At 40.3% G+C, this 15,863-nt stretch overlaps 1 protein-coding gene across 6 annotated transcripts; it reads right to left on the bottom strand.

Annotated features, from left to right (window-relative positions):
* Positions 1-1,741: 1,741 nt before the first annotated feature.
* Positions 1,742-10,324, bottom strand: GAR1 (GAR1 ribonucleoprotein). 6 transcript variants are annotated; one of them, XM_032333140.1, is made up of 7 exons: positions 10,037-10,324; positions 9,462-9,668; positions 7,848-8,002; positions 7,314-7,373; positions 3,883-4,021; positions 2,739-2,804; positions 1,742-2,039 (listed from the first exon to the last, which is right to left on the bottom strand). In XM_032333140.1, the coding sequence occupies exons 2-7, from the start codon at positions 9,655-9,657 to the stop codon at positions 2,026-2,028; spliced, it is 630 nt and encodes a 209-aa protein (XP_032189031.1). In that variant the 5' UTR covers positions 9,658-9,668; positions 10,037-10,324; the 3' UTR covers positions 1,742-2,025. The 6 variants fall into 6 exon arrangements, with proteins under 6 accessions (XP_032189031.1, XP_032189035.1, XP_032189034.1 ...); XM_032333144.1 differs by having other exon boundaries at positions 10,122-10,324; XM_032333143.1 differs by having other exon boundaries at positions 10,132-10,324.
* Between the last annotated feature and the right edge of the window lie 5,539 nt (positions 10,325-15,863).

Genomic DNA, 15,863 nt, shown 5'->3' with positions numbered 1-15,863 from the left:
TCCCAAATTTCCAAGCATATTAAGATCTACTGCTTGTATTCCACTAAACTGTTTAATTACTATGGCAACAAGTACATTTTAACATGATGCAAGCAATCAAGATGTTATTCAGTTAACAACTCCAAAGATTTAATATGTGAATCATCGAATAATCTTTTGGAATGGAACTCAGTGATATTTACCACACCACAGTACCAAATTCACTGTTAGGCTCCCTAAACATGTGAACTTGATTCAGAACTGAACGCCCCAAAGGAAATCCAGAAAGAACTACTGTAAGGAAGAAAAGGGGAAAATAAGATGTGAGTAAAGTATAACGATAACCAATGACCAAAGATATACCTAAGGTAAAAGGGGAAACCTTCCAGTAGTTTGTCTACCAACCTACACATTGTTTCCATCATAGACATTTGAGACTTTTAAATATCAAAAAAAGTGTAGGACAGTTGCACTATTATTTGTTCTTTGGACAATGCCATCATCACCCCTGTAGTGCTCACGAGGTTTCTTACAAACCAAGAGCAGAAACTCTGGCTGTAACTCTAAATCCAGTTTCAACCCAACATTTCTAAAAAAATAGCCTCCCTTTCCAAGTTCTAAAAACACAACCGCTTCTTCCTGTGAAAAAGTAGTTTTCTTTCTTTTTTTTTTTTTAAGATTTTATTTATTTGAGACAGAGCAAGAGAGAGACAACATGAGCAGGGGGCAGAGGGAGAAGCAGGCCCCTCGCTGAGCAAAAAACCTGATGTGGGGCTCAATCCCAGGACCCTGGGATCATGACCTGAGCCAAAGGCAGACGCTTAACTTACTGAGCCAACCAGGCTCCCCGAAAAAGTAATTTCCCGAATATTTGTTCATTTTATATATATTCATGGCCAACATATTTATTAATTCTGCTGCAATTCTATTAATCAAGAAAGATAAATAAAACCCAAATCACTGACATAGACAATACTATATGCTACCTCAAACAAGTATTCAAGAGTTAACCAAGTATTAGTATTAGGTATAGTATGCTAGAAAATTTAAGCAAAGATGGAAATATCATTCTTTCTGAGAACAAATACGTGTGGGGGGAAAAAATCAATGGCAGGGAAATGGTCCTATTATCACAGTATTCTAACTTGTTATCATAGTTACTTCTTGATACTACACTAGCAGTGGGGATCAAAAATCAATTTCATTTGTAATGTCCCTACCCAGGATTCTGAACATGTAACCAGGAATCTGAACAAATATATATTTATAATGAATAACATCTTTTTTTAATGATAAATAACATCTTAAACCTTTAGAGTTTCTTTTAAAATGTAAAATAAAAACATTCAGTAAAACTTTCAAGATTCCATCTATGTTGAATGAGAATTGAACATGTCTCCAGAAATTTCTTGAACTTCCGTTCTCACGTGAACAGAGCTGTTCCAACTAGATTCATAATCAAAACCAAAATTTGCTAATCAATTATTAATCGTTATTAAAGTAAATGCTTTAGTAACTCTTACATATACAAGTGAAATGCAATAAAAGGTACTGTTTTCACAAACAAAAGGCAAAGATTTTGAAAGGGGGTGTTAATTTATAAAAAGGTTAAAGTACTGTTCCACTAACCTACTTTTTTTAAAGATCAGTTACATATGTAAAATCATTTTTTCTATCTGAAATCCACTCAGTTTAAGCTTAGTTGTACCTTTTAGCTTCAAAAATAGCCCTGTTTTAATAAACACAGCTGCTCTGTTACAACTTAAAGAAATAAAACATTTTATTTTAAAAATTCCAAGTATGCTTCAAATGGAAACTGCCCATTTATTAAGCACCCACACAGTTCCAAACATTGTACAAAACATTAAAACGTTTGTTCATACTCTTAGAGCAAAATCACCTATTCTGTTGCACTCATTTTTGCATGGCATTGACATTTTAATTCCACTGTCAGAAAACGATCAGTTCTTCAAGACTGGCTCAAGAAACAAGTTTCTGATCCATAGAAGTAGTTCATGTAGAAAGTTTCTCTGCCAACTGTTATACTTAATGTCCTCTCCCTGATTAAGAGAAAATGAAAGTATTAAGGCTACAGAAAATCAATTTTTTAAAATTCTTATTTATTTTTTAAAATTTCTTTTCAGTGTTCCAGAATTCATTGTTGATGCACACACCCAGTGCTCCATATAATACGTGCCCTCCATAATACCCACCACCAGGCTCACCCACCTCCCACCCCCCATTCCTCCAAAACCATCAGTTCCTCAGAGTCCAGTCTAATGGTTCGTCTCCCCCTCCAATTTCTCCCAACTCCCTTCTCCTTTCCACCTCCCCATGTCCTCTGTATTATTTCTTATGCTCCACAAATAAGCAAACCATATGATAATTAACTCTCTCTGCTTGACTTACTTCACCCAGAATATCAATTTTTAATAGCACTATACCTGAAATCTCAAGTTTAAAATCAGCATGAGGTCTTGGACTGTTTAGCCAACCAATTTACCACACTTAACTGTCATTCATATTATACCTTTTCGTTTGTCAAATTAATATGGCAAAACAAATTAGAAGTAGGTGAAAAAATTCAAAAGGCAAAGCACAGAAGTGATCAAAATAAAGCTATAAATCAGGCTAAAGCAAAGAACACCACGGTTTCCATACACTGGGGAAACTAAAATAAGACTGAATTAAAATTTAAAATGGTAGATAATACCAATTCAGAAATTCAGTGATTCCAAGATTTGTTTTTTCACACTCACCTCTGAAACCACCACCCCCCCTTCCTCCTCTGAAGCCTCCACCTCCTCTTCCACCTCTGAAACCACCTAAAAATAAAGGAAATATTTAAAAAATTATTGTAGCCTATCCTACTCTGATAAGCCTAATACCCTAGATTGCAACTTTTTAAACAAGTATTCTGGTTTAATGAATTACAAAAACTTGTTACTTTAAAGTTCCATTACTTTTTCAATTGAACTAAGGATGTTTATCATAAGAACAAAGGGTAGCAGATGGAGGTGATTTCACTCTGGAGAGCCTATAATAAAACAATTATTTAAAGTTAATTGAGCTACATTATGGACGATCACTGATGCTCACATGTTGACTAGAAAATGTAAAATTTTTAATTATTTAACACACATTTAGCTTCCTATTTCAGTCTCCATTTTTAATTCTTTTCGTGGTAATGAATGATGAATTATAACAAGAGGAAAAACAAACATATTTCTAAAATACTGGTATACAAATATACAAGTTTTAAGAAAACATGAATTCTTTTCGTTATATATGAGACTGAATATAGAATGGGAGGGGGATCTCTAATTACAGTCTCAAAAATATTTAATAGACATATATTCAGATTTCTTAAAGAGATTATCTCCTAGCTATGTGGACCCAAAAAAGCACATTTAGAATGAAATAACTAAATTGAGAAAGACAAGGGTAAAAACAGTTCTCTCCTTTCTGTTTCAGTAACAGAAAATATCCAACCAGTCTTCCGCTCCCCTTCCTACTAACTTGGCTCTGCCGTCATCCCACCACCCATCCACCACCCCAATACTAACAGATCTAGGCATACTCGATGCTGCTGCACCTTATCCCCAACTCTGTTCATCATCTAACCACCCACAATTTTATACCTTATAAAATGCTCAACAAAACATGAACAACCCCAGAAAGATAAAATCCTTCAAAATTATACTTTATTAGATTTTTTAAATGAGTTATTGAAACTGAGCACTATTACTCTGACAATCTGCCAAGATTTGAAAATAGCTTTTCTAAAAAAAATAAATAAATAAGCATAAAGGAGGTTTGCTTACATAAAAAACTGAACTGTACTATATGAATTGGCTGCTACTTTGAAATCTCATTAGAAAATTTCCCCCCAAAATAACTTACCGCCTCTGCCACCTCTGCCACCTCCGCCTCTTCCTCCTCCTCGACCTCCCCTGCCACCACCTCTTGGAGGGCCCTTCTCACCTGGAGGTCGAGGTAAAAACCTCTGCAGTGGCAGCAGTTTATATGGGTCTATATAAAACTGGAAGTATAACAGAAACAATTAGTGTGACGACTTAGGAAGCATTACAGTATAATCGTTAAGAATCTACACACTAGACTTAAAAGGCAAAGACTTAATTTCTTTTTGCCTTAGTTTTCTGATCTATCAAGTCAAGAAAACAAAGTACCTACTCCAAAGTCTTTGTGAAGACCCAAAGAGTAATGTACACAAAGCACTTAAACTTCAAACACAATAAGCATTTACATGCATACAAAAAACCCAAGACCAATTCAGTCTCATTTCTCCTGATAAATGGATGCCTTCCAAAAATTAACTACCTTTTCAATCAAAAGAATTGCCCTAAAATGAAAACTATTAAAAATTTAACATTAAAATTAAAAATGAGGCACATACTAGTTATTTCAAAACTTTAATAAAGGATCAGATCAGTAACTATTTGCTGAACATACAAAGTCATAAAGGATATGCATCAACTAAACCCACTCTATTATTGGGATTAAAGACATTATTTTTCATAATAATGAGACATAATGAGGTATAGTTCACAATTTTACATAAAACGCGCATAAGCAGTTTCATATGGTAATGTATCACTTATGTCTGACTCCCTCTTTAGATACCACCTTATCACTCTTCCTTTCAAACCCATTCTCTCAAAAATACTGTCTTGCTCTGCACCGCCCAATTTAGCAGTCATTAGCCACATGTGGCTATTTAATTAACAATTAAAAATTCAGTTCCTGAGTTACATTAGTCACATTTCAGGTGCTCAATAGTACAAATGGTTAGTGGCTACTATACTAGGTAGATATTTCAATCATTACAGAAAATTCAATGAGACAGCCTAGGCTAGATAAGGAAGATCTGAACCTAAACAGAGAATCTAGAAATGGGGAAAGGCAGAATGTACCAATTTAGCTTCCGTGATAAAAAACAAAACAAAACAAACCCACTAAATAAAAAATCCACAGGGGCGCCTGGGTGGCTCAGTTGGTTAAGCGTCTGCCTTCCGCTTAGGTCATGATCTCAGAGTCCTGGAATTGAGCCCCACCTAACTGGAATCCCCACTCAACCAGGAGTCTGCTTCTCCCTCTCTGCCCCTCCCCCGTTCATGCTCTCTCTCACTCACTCTCTCAAATAAATAAAATCTTTAAAATAATAAATATTCAAGTAAAAATATCGTGAAAAAGGGCAGGCATCCAGATGGAATTTAAGTGGGTACTGCAGGTAAATTCCTTTTTTCAAGTCACTAAATGAGAAGCCTGGCTCTCAGGCCCACCTAAAGCAAGTCAATTTCCCAGGGGGTACTTGCCAGGGTTCCTACAGCCAGTAGCAGCCACATGCCAGCAACAAGGCACTGTCCCCATCTCATCAGTGAGCCCAGCATTCCACTGGCTCCATGACATTTTGCCCTCGCTGTTGCTAAATCCAAAGAACACTCTACAGCAGCATTTTGCCAGTTGAGCGTTTCTCCTCTTCTGACTTTGGTGAAAACCACTTTTATAAAACTCTCCTGGTTTGTGTCCTCCTTTACTGATGTGACTTCTCAGTCTCCAAGAGAGAATATTAATTTAGGAGGTATCCCAAAGCTCTTTTTCTCATTCTTTCTTCCTAGACTGTACCATATATTGTCTGTACAATGACAACTTCAATTCCATCTCTAATCCAGGCTCTTCCTTTGAGCTCCTAACTATCTGAGTATCTCCTAAGTGCTTCAAATTCATTATGTCTAAAACTGAATCCACCATCTTCCCCCAATTCCCTTCTTCTCCAATGTTCCCCATTTTGGTACATCCACAAAGATGCTGAAATCAGACATGTGAAAGATGGTGATTTTGGGGAGAGCATGAGCAGAGGGAGGGGAGGTAGAGGGAGAAGCAGACTCCCTGCTGAGCATGGAGCCAGCTGCCAACCAGGGGGTTCCATCCCAGGACCCTGAATCACAACCTGAGCTGAAGGCAAAGGCTTTACTTAGCCACCCAGGCACCCCAGATATTGCTAATCAACTACCAAGATCTATCACTGCTACTTCCTGTATCTCTCATGAATCAATCCACTTTTCTCCATTTCCACTGTCACTACTACCCTAGTCCGAAATATCATCTCTTCCAGGATTAATGCAATTCTGTCCTGCCTCCTTTACATACTGTACTAACCCCTTTCCAGCATCCTATTTTTCCAGTACTCTTTTTTAACATAACTTCACTGTATTTATCCTAATATTTAAAAACAAATATTTAAACAATTTAAGCAATATTTAAAAACAAAACTAACACTTAACTCTTTCCCACTACTTTGAACGCCTACCTCTCCAGTCTCATTTAAATGTTCTGTATCTGAGCTATACTTCTGCTTTTTCAGATCCTTAAATTGCCTGTCTCAGAGACTTGTACAAACTGTTTTTCTCTACTTGCAATGGGCTTCCAGAACTCTTTGGCTAGCAGTGGTTCCCAAGTGTTAGCCTAATATATCAAAATTATCCGGGAGCCTCCCTTTTTACAACTGAATCCTGATCCCTACCTAAGACTTACTTGCTCAAATTTCTAAGAGTGGGGCCAAGAAATAATGACTTTAAAAGCTCCTGTAGATATTTGTTTTTTTTTTAAGATTTTATTTATTTGACAGACAGAGATCACAAGTAGGCAGAGAGGCAGGCAGAGAGAAGAGGAAGCACACTCCCCACTGAGCAGAGGGCCCGATGTGGGGCTCGATCCCAGGACCCTGAGATTGACCTGAGCCGAAGGCAGGGGCTTTAACCCAGTGAGCCACCCAGGCGCCCCTCCTGTAGATATTTTGATGAGCAATGAGGTTTGGGAATCACCTTTAGTCAACTTTCAGGTCTCAGCTTCTAGTTCACTTCCTCAGAAATCCAATATATTAAATTTGGTCCCACTACTAACATTCTCATAGCAATCTGTATTTCTCCTTCATACCAAGTATCAAAATGTTATTGAAATATTTGTGAAATCATTTAATGTCTGACTTCTCCCAAATAATATTTCAAAATTTAACATTTTACTTAGAATTTTAGGTCATGTAAGCTTTCCAGTAAGAGCTTTACATAAACTAAAAAACACATTATAGCAGTTATAGAATTTGCTAATAAATATTTATTTTAAAATAAATGTTAAATATTAAATAATTGGCTTTTAGAAATCAGTTAAGTTCAACATCTAAAGTACAAAACACCTGAATTTAAGAGCTTCACTAGTGATACAACAGGGGATTCTCAAGTGCTAAGTAGCACTGTCCTAAGGAAGGTCATTCACTTATAAAACCAAAGATCCTAGTTATCCTAAGCTTGACTCACCTTCTGCAGTTTTTTAAAGGAAGATGCCTTCATATTTTCTGACAATTTAACAGAAAAATACTATTAGTTGTATTAAGGAATAAGCAATTAAGATCAAAAATAACCTCATGAATTCATATGTAATTATAAAAACAAAGTTATATGGGAATATTTAGGAAAGGTAAGAAGTGAGTTTCCAAGAGAAAATGAAGTTTTTGTTTTTAAAACTTTTAATTCCACACTACTCCTGTGGCATCATCATAATCAAAACAAAGTACCTTAATCCTGTAGCACTTATCCAAATGGCAATCATTTCTAAAACCTTCCAAAAAAGGAAGTCACTCTTATAGGGTCTTTTCTTTTCAATATTTGGAAATACATCCTCCTCTCTTGATTCTCCTTTATGGTCCAATCATAGCAATATTCTGTCCAATTTAATGAAGCAGGAAGTCTAATTAAATCAGGACTTAGCTCCAGAAAAAGCAAATGGTAACCTTCGAATGAGATCACTGGGTAATAATTAATTAATTAATTTAATCTAATTAAAAAGGATACAAAATCTCTAAGTTGTCCAAATATTTCATCCACTTTACCAATCTGTTCTTTGTTCTCTAAATAAACTGGAGCATTGAAATAAGGCACCTTATTTTCATCTGTAGTACATTTACAAACTATGTCATCTTCACAGGGATGCAGGAACTCTCCTAATACTGAAATAGGACAAGAAAATGTTAAAATATAAAACAATTTCAAATGATATTGACTAACATCATCTGGAAGCTTTCTTCTTGGGTACCTGGGATTTCACTTTATCTGTTCTCCTCTGAGGCCAAAAAGAAAAAAAAAAAAAAGCCCAAAACTCCACACTAGCTATGTGAACTGCGGTAAGATTCTTATCTCTCTGTTTCAGTGTCCCTGTCTTTAATAAGGACTAATAACAGTACCAACACCTAACATACAGTATTATGAGGAATAAACACAATAATAAATGTCAAGTGCTAAGAAAAATGCCTGGCACATTAAGACCAACCTGTAACAGGTGTTTTATTATAATAATAACTATTATATTAAACACCATGCTTACACTCTACTGTCTCTTTTCATTTCCACAGTCCCTAACCGTAAATCAAGTCTTTGTTCTTTTTCTCCTCCCCTTTTATAACTTCCCATTACCGCCTCTACATCAATGACTCTTCACTCATTTTCAGAGAAGTGTGGGATCTCAAAATAACATTATTTCTGACTATCACCCCATACAAAAATACTCATCACCTGCAAAACCAATTCTTCATCCCTATCACCCAAGCTCAAAACCTGGAACCTTTTATTCCCAAGAATTATCCAAGTTCTACTGAATTTGTTTCCACTGGAATCTCTCTCCCATCAAACCCTTCCTTTTTTTCCCCTCACTTCCATCCCCCTCACAGTGCACCACGCCTGGATCATTGCATGCTGGGGGGCTAGGACCTATGACTCTACCTTTTGCACTCTTGAAACCATGTTGCACAACTGCTTTTGAGGCCCAACCTCGTCTTTATATTAAACTCTCTTCATCATTTCTCCTTTTTGATGTAGGTTTCTCCTGTCCAATCTGTGTCACATTCCACGGCTTCCATCCCACCTCATTGATAATTACTTCAAAACTACTCTAATTAGGTCTTTTTCTTGGCTTCCCTTCTATAGTTTCCGTTCCAAGCAATTTATTTCACACTTCTCTTACTTATGAACAGCAACTGAGAGCATGGGCTTTGGAGTCAGAAAAGCTTTGTATCTCAAACTGACCACTTTATTACTATGATCCCAGAGTTAAAGAAACCTAACTCTGAATCACAGTTTTCTTACCTGTAAAACGGGAACAACAGGAGTAAATACACAATACTACCTACTTAATAACTTCGTTTTCAGCCCAAGCTCAATTTCCACCTCCACGTACGCATTCTACGTGTTCTTTCACGTGTTCTTTCATGCTTTCGTGCTTTCTTCATCTTCCCTTTCTCATCACAGCAATAAAGCATTATTTTAAGTCAGTTTACAGCATCTCCAGAACTGACTCCCCAACCAAGCAGCAACTTCCGTAGGAGAGCTGCTAGAGGTATCTTTCAGCATGTAACCCCCGAACTTAAACCCATAACCTCCGCCCCAAGCAGGCTAAGATTTAAGGCGACATACAAACTACATGTTCCGGAGGTCCTTGGTCTTGGCCTTTGTTAAAGCCTCCGCGGCCACCTCCTCGTCCAAATCCTCCTCGGCCGCCACCGCCGCCTCTGAAATTCCCGCCTCCGCCTCGGAAATGGTTGTTGCTGCCGCCGCGATTGAAACCGCCACCTCGATTAAAGCCCCCCCGGCCTCCTCCTCGAAAAGACATGCTTACTTTACCTGTTGAGAAAAAAAAAAAAAAAAAGTGCGTACCACTGGGTCACTGTGCCGTCTGGGTGCACCACCTAACCCCCTCTGAGCCACGCTCAGAACACCATACGGGGGGACAATAATAAATACAGCAACCTTGCCACCTCACGCACGACCAAGTCGCTAGAGATGAACCTAAAGGGTGAGGAGAGTCACCTCCCCAGAGCCTGTGCGCGCTGACCGGACCACTCAGCAGCCTCGGCGTCCCCGCTTAGTACCTCCTCCCAGAGCAGGCAGGAAGGTCTTCACAACGCATTCCCTTCCTCCCCCCAACCCTCCCTCAGCTGGGTTCCGCATCCAGCCATTTTCGGACCCTTCTGCTCCCTACTCCAACTCACCGACGCCACGTGCACCTCCAGCCCCGCTGAGCACGCCCACCTGCCCTGTACTTCCGCTACACACGAGCCTCCTCGGCCACCGTACCCGCACACACTGAGGGCGAAGCGAGGAGGGGTGTGGTGCGGTGGGAAACGGCAAGAAACTCGGAGGACTGGTTTACAAAAAGCCAATCACCGGCAGAACCCCGGGCGCCGTCGCCTTTCAGAACAGCCTTTTCCGCTGGAAGAGCAGCAATACTATCTGATCCAACCCCAGTTCACGACAGGTCAACTTGCCTTCACCTACGTAGGAAGTGACGTATAATAGTGGCGTCCTTTGAATGCAAAGAAGTTGCAGGAAGTACCATCCCGCTGTTGCCCTGGGAGATGGCTGGCGTTAGTGATCCGCCGCCTCTCCCGGGAGCCTGCGGGTTCTAAGTGGCGGGGGACTGGCCGTGAGCCCTGGCTTTTCAGGCCGTGAAATGGTCTCCTCGTTCGTCAATTCATTGCCAGCCGCAGCAACTCTGCAGCCCACATCTCTGAGGAATTTTCAGCTGCGCTCTGCCCAAAGGTGGATCTGGTGGCATTGCAACCCCGTGCAAGGTCTTCCTGCGTTCTTGGGAGCGCTTGTTTCTCCCGGACCTTTTGAAGTATGTACGATTGTGAGCTGACTGCGCCTGTCCTCTCCTACGGTTTCATCAGTTAAAGGAAGAAAAGCTCGGTGTATGTGTTTCTTAAAAATATTTTTTTCTTTAAAAGTATATTTTATGTCATTGGGGAGGGTATGTGCTTTGGTGAGTGCTGTGAAGTGTGTAAACCTGGCGATTCACAGACCTGTACCCCTGGTGATAAAAATATATGTTTATAAAAAAATAAAAATTTTTTTAAAAGTATAATTTGTGACAAAAGCCAAATATTTTTATCTTTTGCACCAAAAGGTTTATTGTCAAGTTGTTTTTGTTTTTGTTTTTAACATGCTTTAGTTAAATAATCTCTACACCCAACGTGGGGCTCCAACACACAACCGGGAGATGGAGCGTGGCAGGCTCTTCCAACTGAACTAGCCTGGAACCCCTGTCCAGTACACTTAGCACTGACAGACTCTGGGCCGTCTGTGCTGCAAGCCCCTCTTCCCCTTTAAGCCCTTGATATCTAATTTCAGCTTCCAGTGTAATTTCTTTTCCAAAGAAAGCTAGTGAACCATTTATTAAATTTGGGTGGTATCTTTTTTTTTTTAAGATTTTATTTATTTATTTGACAGACAGAGATCACAAGTAGGCAGAGAGGCTGGCAGACAGAGAGGAGGAAGCAGGCTCCCTCCTGAGCAGAGAGCCTGATGGGGGGCTGGATCTCAGGACCCTGGGATCATGACCTGAGCCGAAGGAAGAGTCTTTAACACACTGAGCCATCCAGGGGCCTCTGGATGGTATCTTTTACACCAGAATTGTCTGAGACCTTACCTTGGTATTTGACACAGTCGAATACTGTGCCTCTGAAAGGGCAGAGATTGGTACCTACTTCAGAGGCTAATTTTGATTTGGATACAACGTTGTAAACTTCACTATGAAATGCTAGAAATCACAATGTCTTCTACACTAATACATAAACTTCTTGAGAAAGCCCCTAACAATCCTATGTATGAAAGGAACTTAATAAGTATATTTTTTATTCAGATTTGGTAAATGTACTTTAAATTCTGTAGATCATATAGAAAATTACTCTTGACTGCCTTGCTCTATTTTGAGAGAGTAATACTTAGGATCGTATCTTGAAGTTGTTTAATATCTAAGGTTAGATTATCACCATAATGGTTAGTAATATGTCGGCGAATTTTGCTCCAAGATACTTATGATTCATTATAGGCATGGGGAGTAACTCAGAAAGAAGAAACATTCCAATCACATAAAATATGAAGTCTAAGCTTTATATTCTGAAGATCATCTCCTATATATATCATGGCTGTTTCTAAATCAGAGACACGTTCATCTAATTTTTGATCTATGAACGTCTGTTGATTCCAGGCCTTGCTAGCATTCTCATGCCATTTCTGTACAAATTGTGTAGTCTGTACAGTTTGATGCAAGGCCATTCCTGCAGTGGTAGCTGTAGCAGTATGGCTGTAATTCCTAGAATAGCTGTTGTAAGTAACCCAACAAATCTTTTTGTTCTATGAACCCAATTCTTCAATACTGTTAAAAGTATATGTACGTCTGGAGAACTTTCCCAAACATGGTGGTGTTTCACCGGCAGCCAAATCCCTATTCTTCTTCTAGCTAAAAGAATGACAGAATTGTCTTTATAAACATTCCTATCTACACAGGTGAACATCTTACAGTTTAGACAGTCTATTTCTCTATTACTATGAATAAAAGTCATTTTGCCAATAACAAAAACATAGGGATCTCTAACACAAGCTCTTACCCATTCTTCATCCATGAGGAAAAAAGAAAATGCATAATTATTAGACTGATGAATGTAAGAGCCATTCCAAACTCTTACATGACTTAAAGCAGTAGTAACCTTCCATAAATTCTTTTGTCTTTTATGATAATCAACAAAAGGAGATGGCATAGAAAGTCCTTGCCCAAGCCACACCAGAGGTGCATCTCCTGAAGCTAAGGTTTGCAGTAAAATGGGATCATCAAAAACTTGCCATTTTAACTTCCGATGAGTGGAGCAGGGTTCCCCAGTGCAATTGGTGACTGCCATCCCCATAGGGGACCAGTCCCATACAATTCCGTAGGAATCATTAATAACAATACTGGGGTGAGCTGCTCTACAATCCTTCCATAAAGGGCGAATTCCCTCATCTGACCACATCTGTGTTGGTTTGCATTTGGGAATAGGGGGTGCTGCGTTATAGCTAGGACCCTGGTATTTGTAGGCTTGGAATCCTTTAACGGAGAGTAAATGTAACTGAGCTTTAGTCAAATAACTATTAGTAGGAAGGTCCACCAACCATCTCTGATCACCAGGAACAAGGCAGCTGGAATGATTGCCGATACATATTAGCCTATTTTGATATCCAAAAGTAAGATTAATATTTGTGCCCTGTTTGCCCATTGTTGAAACACTGTCCTTTAAATTTTCCTGTGGTCAGAGCAGCCATTGCTTGAGCTAACAAATCAGCTCTACAGGTCTCTGTTCCTACTCCTTGACATAGCTTAATATAATCTGTCAATGTTCCCTTGCCTTTAAAGGGTGCTAGCAACTTCTTACAATCAGAATTAGCATTCTCATAAGCCAACAGTTGCATAATGGTATCCACAGCCTCAATATTATTTGTCTGTCTTCTGACAGCCTCTTGTAATCTTGCAATAAAATCAGTATAGGGCTCCCTTGGACCCTGTACCACCTTTTGAAAAGAAGAGCACTTATCTCCCGGAGATTCTATTCTCTCCCATGCTCTCAAACAGCAACGCCGGAACTGCTCAACAGCTTGATCATTCATTAACACCTGGTCTTGAACCTGGGCCCATGGTCCAAGACCCATGAGCTGTTCCACGAAAATAGGAATGTTATGAGCTCTATTATGGGCAGCTGCTATTTCTGCTTGATCTTGCCACCATGTTTTGAACTGCAAGAACTCACTTGGAGATAGAACTGTTCTTGCTAGCAGTGACCAATCCGTCGGAATAAGTCGATTGCCTTCTACAATGCCTTGAATAATTCCCGTTGTAAATGGAGAATTAGCTCCATATTTTTGTACTGCCTGTTTTAGTTCCTTCAACAATTTGAAGGGAAATTGCTCATGTTTGGCCTCATAGACACCATTAGGGTTGTTAGGATCATGTCCTGGAGCGACATGTTCTGTAGTAACAACCGGGAAATTAAAAGGCAAGGCATCTAGGTCTCTCGCTCGCTGTGCTTCAAGGAGGCCTTTCTGAACAGCCGATAGCATGTACTTTCCATCTTTTTCATTAACGGGCGCCTTCTTATATAACGGTCGAGCCGTCGGCAACAGTGACATGGGCACCCTTTGCTCTGTTAACGGAGGAGGGGAGTTTCCTCCTTTCTATATTCCTTTCTGGTGGCCTTAATAGTTTCTTTCTCTTCCTGGATGGCATGTTCAGGTTCCTCTGTTTTAGTTTCTCCTGAACATTCATTATCGCTCTCCGAATCAGGGGTTTGTAAAGGCTCCAAAACGGAGCGAATGAGGGTCCAAGTGGGCCATGTAGTGACTGGAATTTGCTTTCCTTTCGTATACGAAAGTTTTAACTCGTGACTTACTTTTTCCCATGTTTGTAAATCTAAAGTCCCTAATATAGGGAACCAGGAGCAATGTTCTTTAATTACCTTTAAAAGCTCCATAAGTTGGCCCTCGCTGACTTTTGCTCCTCCCGCTTTCAGGAGCCTTCTCAATAAACACACGTAAGGGCGATAATCATTTGTGCTCTCTAGATTACCCATACCCTGCGATAATTGCCCACCACTCACCAGCGGGAAAAAGGCACGGCCGTGCAAAACTCACGTTGGGACTTCTCCTGTTTTATTTCTGATCAGATCAGGTCTGGTCTGGCTCAGGTCCCTGTTCGGGCGCCACTTGCCGCTTCCAGTCGGCGACGAGAGAAGAATTAGGCACAAACAAGTCAGCTGCAAAAGACTAGGAGCAGGGGACAACAGTCGAAAACGACGGCTGCCACGAGCAACTCCACAGTCTCACTTTTATTAGATAGAAAACAATAGCCAACAGAAGGATTGATGAAGGTCAAACGTTAATCCCGTCTCGCAAGCAAGCAAGGAGGAGGGTAAGGTTTATAGTTAACCAAGCACATTCAAAGGACTCATCTAACTAACAATGAGCACTTCTAAAGGAGCGACAACGAAAAAAGGGAAGCAGGCGGTTTTCCTTCCACCCTGAGCTGACCGGGCGTTCCCGGGTGCTCGGCTTCGCTGAAGCAGGCGGCGTTCCGCCCTGGCCGGGCCACCGCATTCCCAGCTGCCCGGCTTCTGAGAAGGGGCGGCCTTCCGCCCTGAGCGAGCTGGGCGTTCCCGGCTGCCCAGCTTCACGATCCTACATCGTCCTTCTCCCCAAAGACCTGTTGTCAGTATATGTATTTCTTAAGGCCATATCTAAATGTGCTTGGCAACTAGTAAAATCCTCCAGGGGTTACAGTTTAAGTAACAAATTGTTCCAAGGGGCAGCAGCACCTGGGACCAAGACGCTAGCCGAAGGCAGACGTTCAACATACTGAGGCACCTGGGTGGCTGTCTGCTTCTCCCTCTGCCCTTCCCTGCCCCCTCATGCTCTCTCTCTCAAGAATCTATTTTAAAAATCTTGAGATCATTTATTTATTTGAGAGAGAGAGAGAGAGAGACCGGGGGAGGGGCAGAGGGAGAATATCCAGCTGATTGCCATTGAGCGAGGAGCCCAACAGGGGACTGGATCCCAGGACCCTGAATTCATGACCGGAGCTGGCTGAGCCCCCAGGCACCCCAAGTTCAGTTATTTTTGTAGCATCATCCCAAATTTTTTTCATTTCAGCTCCAGAAGTTTCTGACACCAACATATCTCCAGGAAGAAAGCAGTGAATTGGGGCACCTGGGTGACTCAGTTGGTTAAGTGTCTGCCTTTGGCTCAGGTCATGATCCGAGGGTCCTGGTCTCAAGCCCCATATCAGGCTCCCTGCTCAGCATGTGTGCTCTCTCTGCTTGTGTTTTTGCTCTCACTGTGTCTCTCTCTGTCGAATAAATAAATAAAATCTTTTTAAAAAAGAAAGCAGTATATTGTGAATATATCAGGATTTCTTCTTTGTAAGAATGAACATTCTCAGGGAGGAAATGTTGAAATCAGTGGGGCACCATCAGTGCAGATGCCAATGTACTTCCTTCAAGATGTACCTTTTGT

The sequence above is a fragment of the Mustela erminea genome, chromosome 2 (assembly GCF_009829155.1).
Source record: "Mustela erminea isolate mMusErm1 chromosome 2, mMusErm1.Pri, whole genome shotgun sequence".
In the NCBI taxonomy this organism is placed as follows: domain Eukaryota; kingdom Metazoa; phylum Chordata; class Mammalia; order Carnivora; family Mustelidae; genus Mustela; species Mustela erminea.
This window is presented reverse-complemented; position numbering and strand designations above follow the sequence as displayed.